At 40.3% G+C, this 12,516-nt stretch overlaps 1 protein-coding gene across 1 annotated transcript in view; it reads left to right on the forward strand.

Moving 5' to 3' along the window:
* CD109 (CD109 molecule) overlaps positions 1 to 6,818 on the forward strand; it is an 83,916-nt gene extending 77,098 nt beyond the window's left edge. Inside the window, exon 33 of the mRNA XM_075498196.1 lies at positions 1,539 to 6,818. Within this exon, the coding sequence (XP_075354311.1) occupies positions 1,539 to 1,729 (191 nt within the window). The 3' untranslated portion in view covers positions 1,730 to 6,818. The remainder of the gene's footprint in view (positions 1 to 1,538) is intronic.
* Positions 6,819 to 12,516: the final 5,698 nt, after the last annotated feature.

The raw sequence follows: 12,516 nt of genomic DNA on the forward strand, positions 1-12,516 counted from the left end.
TGAATTTCCACATGCTTCAGTGACTAGGAGAAGAGCTCAGGACCTAGTCTTTTGTAAGAATCCTGTTAGATAGGCTAATGAATATGTGTATAAAAAAGTCACATATAAATGCACATGTGTAAATACTTCTATTCTGTTACAATACATTTAGTGTCTAAAAATCCTCACTCAATTAATAAATCAATATTAATTTAAAGACTTGAATTAATATCCTTAAGGGCTAAAATTTATATGATGTAATCAGTGCTGTAATAGAAGGCTTTAACTTTAAGAAAAAAGATTGCTTCAAATATTATTTTACAAGACGCCACTCCTATTACTACGTAGCATAGACATATTATTGGTCAACATATATACATATGCCATGATTCTGAGTTCTGAGAGAACTCCTTCCTATATAATAGAGGAACGTGCTTTTATTTTAATCTGTTATTTTCCATCATTCTCATAGTTGGTGACCCAAGCTGCAAGTGTATATTTTATGTGATGGTGACAGTCAGATTCATGTCATATTCAGAACTAGGAGATGTCTAAGGATCCCTCATGCTCTGGCATTTATCAAAAAAGTTATGTCTGTGTGGCAGATATTACAACCGGTATAGGTATAAGAACTGGGTTGGATGCCAATATAGCAGTGCTAGCAAGGAGATCTGCCAGGGTTAATATACAGAGCTATTTAGCACATTCAAATGACCGTGCTGCTTCTCTTATCTGACTTTGTTCAGAGCTAGTTGGGTGTCACTGTTGGGTAAGCATTATGCCCCGTAAAGATACATCTTTTATTTTTATTTTTTTTAATATCTTGAGGCTGGAAAGGAAACTGAATATAATTTCAGTTAAAAAATACTACTAATAAAAAAAGAAATTGCAGTATCCCTAGTTGGAATGAAAACCTTCAAACTATAAAACCCACTATGGGCATGAAACTTTGTAAAAGCTTGTTCTGTGGGCAATTACCATGCATTGATGTTTTTGAAATGAATATGGCTTTCTAGGCTTCTAGTCTGCTCAGCTCTGTAGCAACCCTTCAGGAAAGTGGGGAGCAAAATACAGAAGCAGGAGCTAGGTGAGGTGGGCAGTCCCAGATTCAGGAAGCTGCCACTCACAACCATAATAGGGAGAGAGAAAGTATCAGTGAGAGACCTAGCTCTTCAGTGTCATAGCCAGTAACCTGCCAGGTAAAGCATCCCAATTCCTTTGTCATGAGGGTGTTACTGTGTAGGTAGGGGCAAAATTCCTTTTAAAATGTTTGACTGAGGTTTCTGAACAGATTGGGGCTAACAGTTGAGATTGAGACTGTGAAAGCGTGCCTTTCACCAAGCATTTGCCTGAATATATTGAGAATGTTTTGATGTTTTGGGAGAAGAACAAATATTAATGCCTAGGCTTAAACACCCACCTGGGAAGTATTTTGCAGTGTATGATGAGGTCTGTATCAGAGTTTAGTGCATCCTTTAAAAATGCTTTCTTTGAGAAGCTAATTTGTTGGTCACTTCTCAGAAGTTCATTAACTAATGTTAACTAACCTTTCTGAACAGGGAGAAGAGCGGTGAGAAGCTACAATTCAGAAGTAATGCAAAGTATAACCCCTTGCGACTTCTGTGAAAGCGATTGCAGTCTTTGCCACCGAGACGGTTCTCCAGCCTTGCTTCAGCACTCTTCGTGGGCCTCCTTGTTCTGTGTGCTGTTTGTCCTTCATGTAAACTTGCTGTGCAGTTGGGTGCTGTAAAAGGAAACAGATTATGTTTCACATCTAAGGTTGCCATAAATTATCCAAAGAAAATTTTATGTTCAGATACCAGCCTGTCTTTAGTGATTACAGTGACCAAACTCCTGCTGTGTTCAGGGAGAGCTGGGCTGGCCCATATGGTAAATTTCTGGCTGTGCCAGAAAACTTCTTTAAGTGTCTGCTGGAAAAACTTTCCAAGTGTTAGTTTCATACTGAAGTTATTTTCTGAAGAAGCACAGAGTTAACCAAGAAAACAGTCTGAGAAAATACAAACCTAGCTCCATGTTCCCACTCCCTTTTCACTCCAGCTTTCAATTGTGCTTGTTTTTTAGGGACATATGTTAGTTTACTGTGCATTTCTGAAGCACTATCTACTTCTCCATTGGGGTGTTGGTAAGCAGAGCACTGGGAGCTTGGTATCAGAGCTCGCTTTGTTCTGTTCTGCAGACATGACACTTGACATTAATATTGAATTTCGCTGTATGCTCTCATGGGGAATAATACGAAAAATAAAAGGAGCTGGCTTCAGAGCAGATCCAAGAGCCAAAAAGTGCTGCATTCACAAACTGCTGAACGCTCCAGAAAATTGTCAGTCTTTTTTTATCATTACAGAGGAGCTAGGTGGATTTTTTGCCAATTCATAAGCTAATCATGTTTGAAAATAAGGCCTCAGGATGTTCTCATGCATTTTACTCTGAAAGGCTTTTACTGTAAATGTATCAAAGATGGAGTCTATGTTTGAGACTTCATTTTTCCAGGGTTATTCAGAAACAAACCTAATTCTCTTTCCATGTGAGAATGCTGGTGTCCACTGGCATATTTATGGCCAGCAGGATGAAGACTGCTTTGATTCTTTTCTGGTTTTTGGAAGTCTTCCAGAAATGTCACTCTGGGGCATCATTTATGTCTTGCGTTTGCAGTGTCATCTTGTCAACGATTTAAGGGGCATAACCCTATAAACAGCTGTTTACTGCTCTCTGTGCCATGTCAGCTGCTTGGCCCTGAATGCTATCGTGCATGCAGCTCCTGTTTGTTGGTTGGTGGGAGAGACTTTTAGGAGGTGTGGGCTGCACATGCCTTCAGTCCAGCAAAACAATTGACATGCTTGCTTAACTTTAAGCACATCCTTGTATGCTTATGTGCCTTGCTGCAGTGGGATGGAGGAGAGGGACAGTGAAGAGCAGCAGGCACTTTTACACCCAAACCTGCTCTTTGCACATGGGGAGCATTTCAGGTCTCTATGAATGTGGGAGCTCTTCCCTCCTGAGTGAGGAAACGTATGAATGTCTTCCCTGTCTGGCAGCTGATTTATCCTTCTTGAACACTCCCGGTAATATCTAATGCTTACTTCTTTTTGATAAGGAAGCCAAGCTGATAACGTTCCTAGTTACTAAAATGAAGTTAATAGCTGTCATGCCAACTATCAGAGTTAGAAATTTTAAAGCTATTGATTCCCTTTCTTTCATATCTTTTTGAGACGGAGTGTGTATGTGTGCACATGTAATAATATGGCAGTCACTTTCCTTGAGCAATTTCTAATTTTAATTCAAATTTTGCTACTGCTTAAAATGTATATTTTTGTATTTTATGCTCATCTATACTTTCATTCAAAAAGGAAATTAGTGCATGGTAGCATGGGAAGAGGCCTGAACTTCCTGAACTGGGTGCTTTCTAATACCGAGGTATAGGTTTTTAACTGCAAAACTAGTTTAGGTGGAGTTATTTGTTTTTCTTTAGCTGTGTTTAGAGTTTAAAATGTTTTTCACAAACTTGGGGTTCTGTTCTGTCTCTCTGGCAGAGCTTAGGCCTGGTTCTTTGTAGTCAGTTCATGCTTTTCACTTGCCTTTGGTGTACTTTGGATCTAGCCCCTTGAATAGTTGCTTAGTGCCTTAACATGAGTGCCCGTGCTGTTCTCTGACCCACATGAAGTAAAACCTTATTTATTGAAATTCAAAGCACTAGTTAGTCAGTAGGAAGCAGGATGTGACCCTCTGTAAGTCATGCCTGTGGTTACACGGGTCCAGAGCTAATAGAAACCAAGATACAAACTGAAATATATCTTTGCCTCTCAAATCCTTTACCCATGTATGGGAGCACAGATGGAATTGTGCCAAGTGTAAGATCTGGAAAACATTCACACTCTGAACTGGCATGTGTTTTGCTGTGGGTGAACTATGAAAGCAGGTCTTCTTTTGCCTTTGGGGACAGCAGCCTTGACATGTCATTTGCCTCCATTTACTATAATTTCAAGAACCCAAAGTTCACATACTTTCAGTTTTTACTATATGTAGAGCTTCTAAGAGGGACACTGATACCTGATTAACGTTAGGATAAAGAGGCTTATTTTCTAGACAAGATGTACTGGAGATAAATTACTCCTTTGCAGTAGATAGTAGGAATAAATTAGTTTTATTTTGCAGGCAGTCCCAGCTTCCTGAATATCCTCCAGAAAAATGGATTTAAACTGCTCAGCCTAATTTCAGACAGGGCAGCTTCTATTAGTATTCCCTTACATTTGTTTTTGAGACAAACAACACATGTTTTTAAATGACTCTTGGCTGCCTTACACACCCTACTAAGAAGCATCAGTCATAATGCACCGTGTCATGGAAATTGTCAGAGTCAGTGAACAAACATTCTCTTTTATTTTACTTTTTTCTGTACAGCAGGCATATCATTACAGACATCCAAACCTGCCTCTGTACTAAGCTATTTTAAAGGAACAGTGTACATCATATGACTTCAAACAAATGTTTACACTAGGTGGCCTTGAAGTTTCCTACACTGATGCCTTTGGTCACTTTGCAGTTGCGACTAGTGCTTTGAATGAGTTGCAGAGGATAAATTTTGTATTGTGTGTTGGTAGTGAGTGGAACAGAGGAAAGGGAGTATTATGTGGCATAGTGACTTTTTTTGTTTTCCTCATCATTAATATAGGAACCTTTACACAAATGCTCAGCGTATATATTTTTTCCATTGCTCTGTAAAGTCAGTTTTCGATGTTAGCGGGGCCATGCTCCCACTCAGTTACTGGGAAATCTTTGAGCAAAAGATCTTTATTAGGAACAAGGTCTTTAAGGAACTTTAAGGTGTGGTGCTTAACAGCGGTCAGGAAAAGGTATTTTGTGATGGAGTCTTCATGTAGCATTTCCTGAACATTTCTGTGTGGTTGCTCTTTGTTTGAAATTTGAGTATGCACCGGTACTTCCCATGCCCTTTTCAGCCACATGCTGTCAATGGACATAGTCAATGCAGAGCCATTAATATCCTATTAAATCAATAAGAAATTATCATTTATTTAGGATTGAGTTTTAAAAAAACACATAATGCATTTTAAAGGATCTCCCTCCCCAGATTCTACCTTTGCTGTCATCCATGATCTTAGCCGAGGTTTTCTCTACAGGTTTCTCTGTGTGTGTCAGCTAGAAACCTTCTGTACCAAATGCTGTTGTACAGAACAGGGAACGAATGCTGCCTAATGGGTTTACAGCACCTTGGAGTCTGCGTGCCAAGCCAGCTCGATGGCTAGTTTGGTTCCCGGCATGGCACTGCCATGCTCCCATTTACTTCACAAGCAGGAGCTTGTGGCTTATGCACATCGATGGCATGTGATAAAGGGGGAACTGGGCAGACTGGTGAAGGAGGAACAGAAGAACCAACGTCCAACATTATGTGCCTCTCTTTTGCCTTGAAAGTCACTGTTGAAAAAAATTGAACCTAAGATTAAAAAATTGTTTTGATTCAGTTTTCAAAATACTATCCTAGCAATATTTCTCCAAATGTGTTGTTCAAGTTGGTATGAATATTGACAGTATTTGGTTTAAGCAGGTTCCTGTAGAAAGCATATGTATCTACATAGCCATTATATAGGCTCCATGTATGTGCAATTAATAACATACAAGATCTCCACAAAGTGCCCAAACCAACAACGTTTTGTCAGGTTCTGTTTTTCAAACCATACAGTTAGGTTTTTAGGAAAGGTTGTGTTTGGAAAGCAACTGGTGCCTAGTGGCATAATTTTTCTATCATCTCAAACACTAAGAAAGAGTATTCAGATTTAATTCTAATGGCCAATAATATTTCTCTTATAGCCTTTCTTCTTCTACCATAAATCTTTATGCAGTGAACCATCTTTATGTATTTAGTCCTCTAAATACATAGAAGATACTGAAATTAGATGTTCTGACTAGTAATTGATCCATAAAATATAACAGCAGTTATGTGATCAGGTCTTTTGAGTTATTCTTAGATTCTCCTTTTCCCCATGGCAAAATATTTGACTTCAGTGTTGTTTCTTACTCAGTTTGTTATATTTTTATGTGCCACTTGGAAATACCATTGCACTAATGCTATTCTATGCAATAAAGTCTGACAGTATTGATCAATCCAGTGATTATTTTTCCTAATGGATAGCTCATTATTTTCAGATGTGTATGAGCATTAATTACTTATGTGCTACATTCGAGTCACCAGAACTCCAGTGTTAAGATTTCTCTTTAATTTCAAATAATACATTTTATTTCTGTATTCCTTAGTGGTTACCCAAAAGCTTCATCATCCTTGCTCAGATCTTATGACGTTATATTATGAATTGATTTTTTTGTTGTGGTTTTTAGTATTGTTAGGTTGGGTGGGATACTAATATGAGGAAGAAAATATAAGAAACGCTGGCTCAAAGGAAGTGTCATATAAGCAGGTGTAATGTACTATACACTAGCTATCCTACTGGCTATTGCATCTCTTCTTTTTCCATATCAGGCCTTAAGCGATTTGAACTAAAATTCTTGGCTGCCTTGAGATGTAGTCAGATAAGACACTTTGATCTAGTTTAGGATCATCATACGCATTTCCACTTTTGATCAAATCAGAAATGGTAGAAAAAGAATGCTTTTATGAGCTGTTTTGAGCAAACAGAGGTGAACTAACATGCCAGCTATGCAAATTGCTTCTGTCTTTTCAAATAATAAAACAAATGCTAAGGAACTAGACTGTTTCACAGGATTTTGGAAAATTGTCATTGATTTATTTTTCTTCAAATAAAGTTTGCAATAGCTATTTTTAAATTCTATTAAAGATGACTTTTAATAATATATGTCTCGTGTTTGCTTGTTTAACAATACATGTTTAACAATACCTGTAGTAGATCACGGCTTCTCTACTGTGTTGAGCACTGCCCATCCTCAGGATGTCTTCGAGGCTGCCTCGCCTGTGTTTTAAAGCTCATAATTTGAAGTGGTGCAATGGTGACTTCCATGGGCAGGCTGCTAACCATGACCTTACAGGTCATGGTTTGGGACTTTTCTGACTAGGGGTCACCACATTTTAAAAGCATGTTATTTTAGTCAACATGAAGTTATTGGAAGCTTTGCTGTTAAAGTCAACGGAAGTAGCATACCTAAGATTATGTGATGAACTCAAGGCAGGCCCTTTGTGGTCATGGAGAACCTCAGGAACTGTACTGTTTCTGTGAACAGGAGCAAACCTGTCAGATAGAGAGCTTATTGCTGTATGGGGCCTGAAGTGGCAGTAAAAGAGCTCCAAGCAACCTTTATACCAAAGTATTTCATAAAAAACCTAATTGAATTGATGTGCAAATTATTTTTTTCAGGTGAACTGCTATTTTAACTGTTGTTTTTCATGCTTTAGAAGTTTGGCCTTCATGACACTACCTTTCCCTAATTCTCCTCACAATTCTCTCACCGTTCCTCCTGCCTGCCCTTGGAAGAGCTTCCTGGCCCATTTCAGCTTTAAGGTCAGGTTCTGCTCAGCCTTGCTCACCTCTTTCACCCTGACCTCTCAGTGATCTCGCCCATGAACTCAGCAACCATCCCTGTGCTGGTGTCTCACAGATCTACCCTTTCTTTCAGAGCTTTTGTTGCCTGTCAAGACTAAAATCCTTTTCAGTCTTACGGATAAATAGCTATCAATGCAAACTCAGGGTGAATAAAGGACACTTGGGACTTGTCAGCACAGATTTATGAAGCTGAAATCATGTTTAACCAACCTGATAGCTTTCTATGATGAGAAGATTGGCTATATGGATGAGGAGAAACAGTGGATGTTTATATAGACTTTAGTAAGGCTTTCTCTCATAACATCCTCATAGATAAACTGATGAAGTATGGGCTAAATGGGTTGGCACTGAGGTGGGCTGAAAACTGGCTGAACAGCCGGACTGAAAGGGTTGTGATCAGCAGCACAAAGCCCAGCTGGAGAGCAGTCACTGGTGGCGTACCCCAGGGGCTGATACATGCGTGGTGCTTTGCATGCTCTTATACGCCCCTATAAAGCTGTATCACTGCTTTCCTGCTGTGGTGGGTTGACATCGGCCAGCAACTAAGCACCCACCAGCTGCTCACTTGCTTCCCACCCCCAGTCAGATGCGGGAGGGCAAAGAGAGAAAAATTTGTGGCTTGGGATAAAGACAGTTTAATAGGGGAAGGGGAAAATAGGAAAAAAAAAAAGGCAAGTGATGCAAAGGCAATCACTGACCACGTCCCACCAGGACACCGATGCCCAGCCAGTCTCTGAGCAACAGCTACATTGGAAAGTACCTCCAGTTTTATTGCTGAGCATGACATTATATGGTATGGAACATGCCTTGGGCCAGTTTGGGTCAGCTGTCCTGGCTGTGTCCCCTCCTAACCGCTTGCCCACCCCCAGCCTACTTGCTAGGAGAGCAGCCTGAGAAATGAGAAGGCCTTGACAAAGGTAAAACATTGGTGTGTTACCAACACTATTTTAGTCACAAATCTGAAACACAGCAGCATGCGGGCTACTATGAAGAAAATGAACTCCATCCCAGCCAGATGAGTACACCTGCAAGCCCCTCCAGCAGGTCTCCTTTGCTGTGATTTTTCACATGATGGTGTGCGTGAGCACTGACAAGCCTTATGCTCCCACGGCGCTGAGAGCTATTGCGACGGCCAGCGTCTCACTGTTGCTTGTGCCCTCTGCCTGTGTGTATCTGCTGCTGTCTCTTCCCTTCTAGTTAGATTGCAAGCCTCTTGCCATCTAGGTAAAGCCTGTCTTTTCCTGCGTCGGTACAGGTTTGTTGCAATAGGGTCTCTCGCTGCATGTTCCAATAATATCCTTTTACAGGGAAATACAGTAAAGCCTAGGAGTATAAATTTGGAAGTATTTTATTTTGATAGAATTTAAAATACCTCAGTTGTAGAGATCAAGAATCCACTGAAGTAAAATTGCTGTATTATTTAGCTTTGAAAAAAATCCCTATCATTTGTTTTGCTCACCTAGAGCTCTCTCTGCAATCCTCAGACCTTGTAGAAAACACACCTATTTCCAGGTGGCAGCAGATGATAAAAGTTACAGAATGTTTCAGTCTTGTTTCTTGCTTTTTTCCTCCCATATATGTAACTGCTTTAGGAGCTTCAGGTTTGTGGGTTTATATTTTTTTGCCCAGTATGAGAAGATAATAAAGCAGTAAAAAATACTGTGCTTAATCTTATTGCCATATGTCTTAGTTGTGTGTTCTTATCCTTAACACATAACTTATGCTGATGTTCCTTTAATAGAAAAGCACTTCCCAAAGTGGAAGATGCTTTCATGGTTCTTCTCTTTTCTAAAAATATTTTCCCTTACACTCAAGACAACATTTGCCTAATGTCTGCCATTTGTTCTTGCTCCCTTTCTGCCTCCTTCCTCCGCGTTATTAGCACATTGAGGACTGAGGAGTGATAATCTTTAATGGCAATGAGAACTGCAGCAAGCTGTGACTGCTGAATGGGGAGAATATAAGTTTCTAATAATATAAGATGGTGGATGCTGTTTGCCGGCTTGGCGTGCTCTGCAAATTATCCTTTTCTTGTTTTCCCTTTGATTCCTTTCATTTGAGTTTACTTGTTGCTAGCATATTACTGTGGTCCCAGTAAACACAGCACAGTCCTGAGGGGTGACAGGACTGTGATCCTAGGGGGGTAACCGAGGAGGCGAATCCTGCTCTACTGTCTGAACAACTGATGGAAGGAAATGGGTTTCTGAACAGGGTAAGTCAGAGCACCTAAATTATCTCCTGTTTGATTGATTGATCTATTTATTGTGCTTCTGCTATAGAGACTACAAGGATTGCTCTGTAGTTTTACCTTATATTTTATGTAGTTTTATAAACTATTGTCTGCCATAATCTCCCAGCTGATATATGAACAGATTAATAAACCTAGAAGTGTATCTTCTAGGCCAACACTTTTATGGCGGTCATTGAGAATGCAATAAAACTGATTCACTGTTCATGAAAGCATGTAACAAAAGGGAAACCCACTGAGTTTATTACAATGCCATTCAATATATTTTATTATTAGAAGAAATTCATATACAGTTAAATTTTCAGACGATTTAAAATTTGTAGGGTGGTAGATAACAGGAAGTTAATTTTGCACTCTGATTGGAGATACTTGGTACTCTGGTCTCCATACTGAGTCATTTATATGGAAATCTGAATTTCAATTTTGTCAATAATTGTTTAATTGAAAAATATTTTTGTATTGACTATGAAAAAAGAGAGATTGTATAAATGTAATATAGAACAACATCTTAAATCAACTTTGGCTGTCAATCAAAGCATTATATTTATTTTTTTTGTTGTTTCAATATTGATATTACCCCTAGATAAAGCAAATCGGGAAGATGAGACACGTAGACTATGAACCAGTTCCTAGAAAGGTGGCTTTGGTGCAGGCTAAAAGATAAAATAGAGAAGCAACCAGAGCTTGAGTTTAAGTGTAAATATTGGTGTAAACATACTGTCTTTTCTTGCACAAGCAGTCCTGGAAGTGTCAGGCAGATGCATGTGTAAGTGCTACAGAAGTGTTGACTCCTTTCTTTTTTTCCTGACCCAGAGACACCTTTAAAGTACCTGTTACCACGTGCAGAGGAAGCGCAAGCTGGTGGTGCTCGCTCTCAGGCCTCAGCATCCCCTTCCCTTTGCTGTGGTAGCACACGTCTGTCTGGCACTAGCAGGGTGTTCATGTCTTAAAACCAGCCGAGACCTTACGCACTGCTACTTAGGCAAGAGAGGATTTTAATATGTCTGGAGCAAAGAGTGAGAAATCGTATCCCTAATAAAGAGGAATAAAATGATATAAAAAGGAGCGTCTTGATCTGATTCACAACAGCCGCCTACCAGGGAGACTCTATAGATTTCCCTGGGGATTCTTCTGGCTCACGTTGATGGAAAGGGAGGACTGGGCTGAGGGATACTTTAGGTAAGTGGATAGACATTTCTTTATATTTTTTAAAGAGATGAATGCTTATTAAAATGCTGGATCAAGGGGCAGGGATAGTAATGCAAGCACATGTGGAAATAATGTACTGAGAAAGCTCTGTGGTTTCATATGGAGAAAAAAGATAGCAGCCAGTTCTAACTCAGTGGGCAACTAATTAAGCCAGAGATCTCTGTGTACATTGTATTCTAAGTTCACTACAAGAGCATGTATCAGCAAGGTGCCGTATGATTTTTCCTTTATAGTTTGAGTTCGATTTCAGGGATGACCTGTGCATCATCACCATAGCGATCATTTAAAGATGAATGGGTTGGCTGGAAGTTAGATGAGAGTCAATGTGGTTAATGTGTCTTGTTCCTGTGCGTGATCATTTTCCTTGGTCAGTTGTTCACATGCAGCTTAGGTCTGTTGTTCCTCCCTCCTTGGTTTTAATTGGATCTTAGTTAGAATAATAAAATATGAACACTTTCAATGTCTAACAACATTAAATTATATTGAGACAGTTGTAAGGAGTGAGTTTGCCATTGCTACATATTCTGCTTGCTCCGTTTAAAATAGAATGCTACCGTTTTCATGATTCCTTCCCCAACTCCATCCACCATGTTTCCAATACACAGAGACCAACCACAGTCTAGAAGATTTTTATTACAGGATACAGGAGAAGCAAAGCCAAAGAAAAAAGGTGTGAATTCTTTGTGAGGAAGCACAGCGTGTGGTCTCGAAATGGTACCTCTCACCAAAGGAATGTGAGACATTTAACAGTGCATTATACAGAAAACAAAGCCTGGTGTGACCTATCCGGCTATGCCTCAGCTGCTTCTCTAGTTTCATTCTTTTTCCACTTATTCATAATGACTTTATTGTTCCACATTTGCAATAAGTAGGACTGGGATAATGCTGCACAAGGTCAAATACAGGAACGCTCTCAAACCTAAACCGCAAGTCCCTCTAGATGAGCACGCTTCACCTGGCACCTGGTGGGGCACATCTGGCTTGCAGGAGGTTCGTACCTAGCCCTTTTCCCTGGAGGTGATCGAAAACAAGTTGTGTGGACTGCAGGCAAAGCCAAGTGCCACCTTGTGCTGCCCAGGCCCGGGCAGCTGCAGGCACAGGGTGACAAGGAGAAGGGCAGTGAGCAAGGGTGGCTGCTGGGAGCAAGAGCAGCCTAGCAGGCAGCGCTTGCCGCCTGCACCGTCCTGCCCCAGCGCCCGGGCATGAGTGTGGCTGCCTGCCAGCTGGGGCAGCAGCCAGCCGCTGCGCCTGCTCACTGGCCAAAAAATACCTTTAGCAAGAGGACGTGAGTCTGTCTGAGAGACACAGGGAAAGCTGGCTGTGTGGAAGAAGGAAAGCAAGAGGGAGAAGGAGCAAAGCTTTAATTAGGCTAATGTTGGACTGTTGGTGCTAGATCAATGTATTATAGATCAGCATTTACTCTGTGCTAGTGGCAGCAAAACTGACTCTTCAGGCTGACATTACATGATGTGTTTTACGGGTCACAAAACATATTCCTACATGTATTCAAGACGCGTCTTATTGGCCCGAACATGA

This window comes from Mycteria americana, chromosome 3, assembly GCF_035582795.1.
Source record: "Mycteria americana isolate JAX WOST 10 ecotype Jacksonville Zoo and Gardens chromosome 3, USCA_MyAme_1.0, whole genome shotgun sequence".
NCBI classification, from domain to species: domain Eukaryota; kingdom Metazoa; phylum Chordata; class Aves; order Ciconiiformes; family Ciconiidae; genus Mycteria; species Mycteria americana.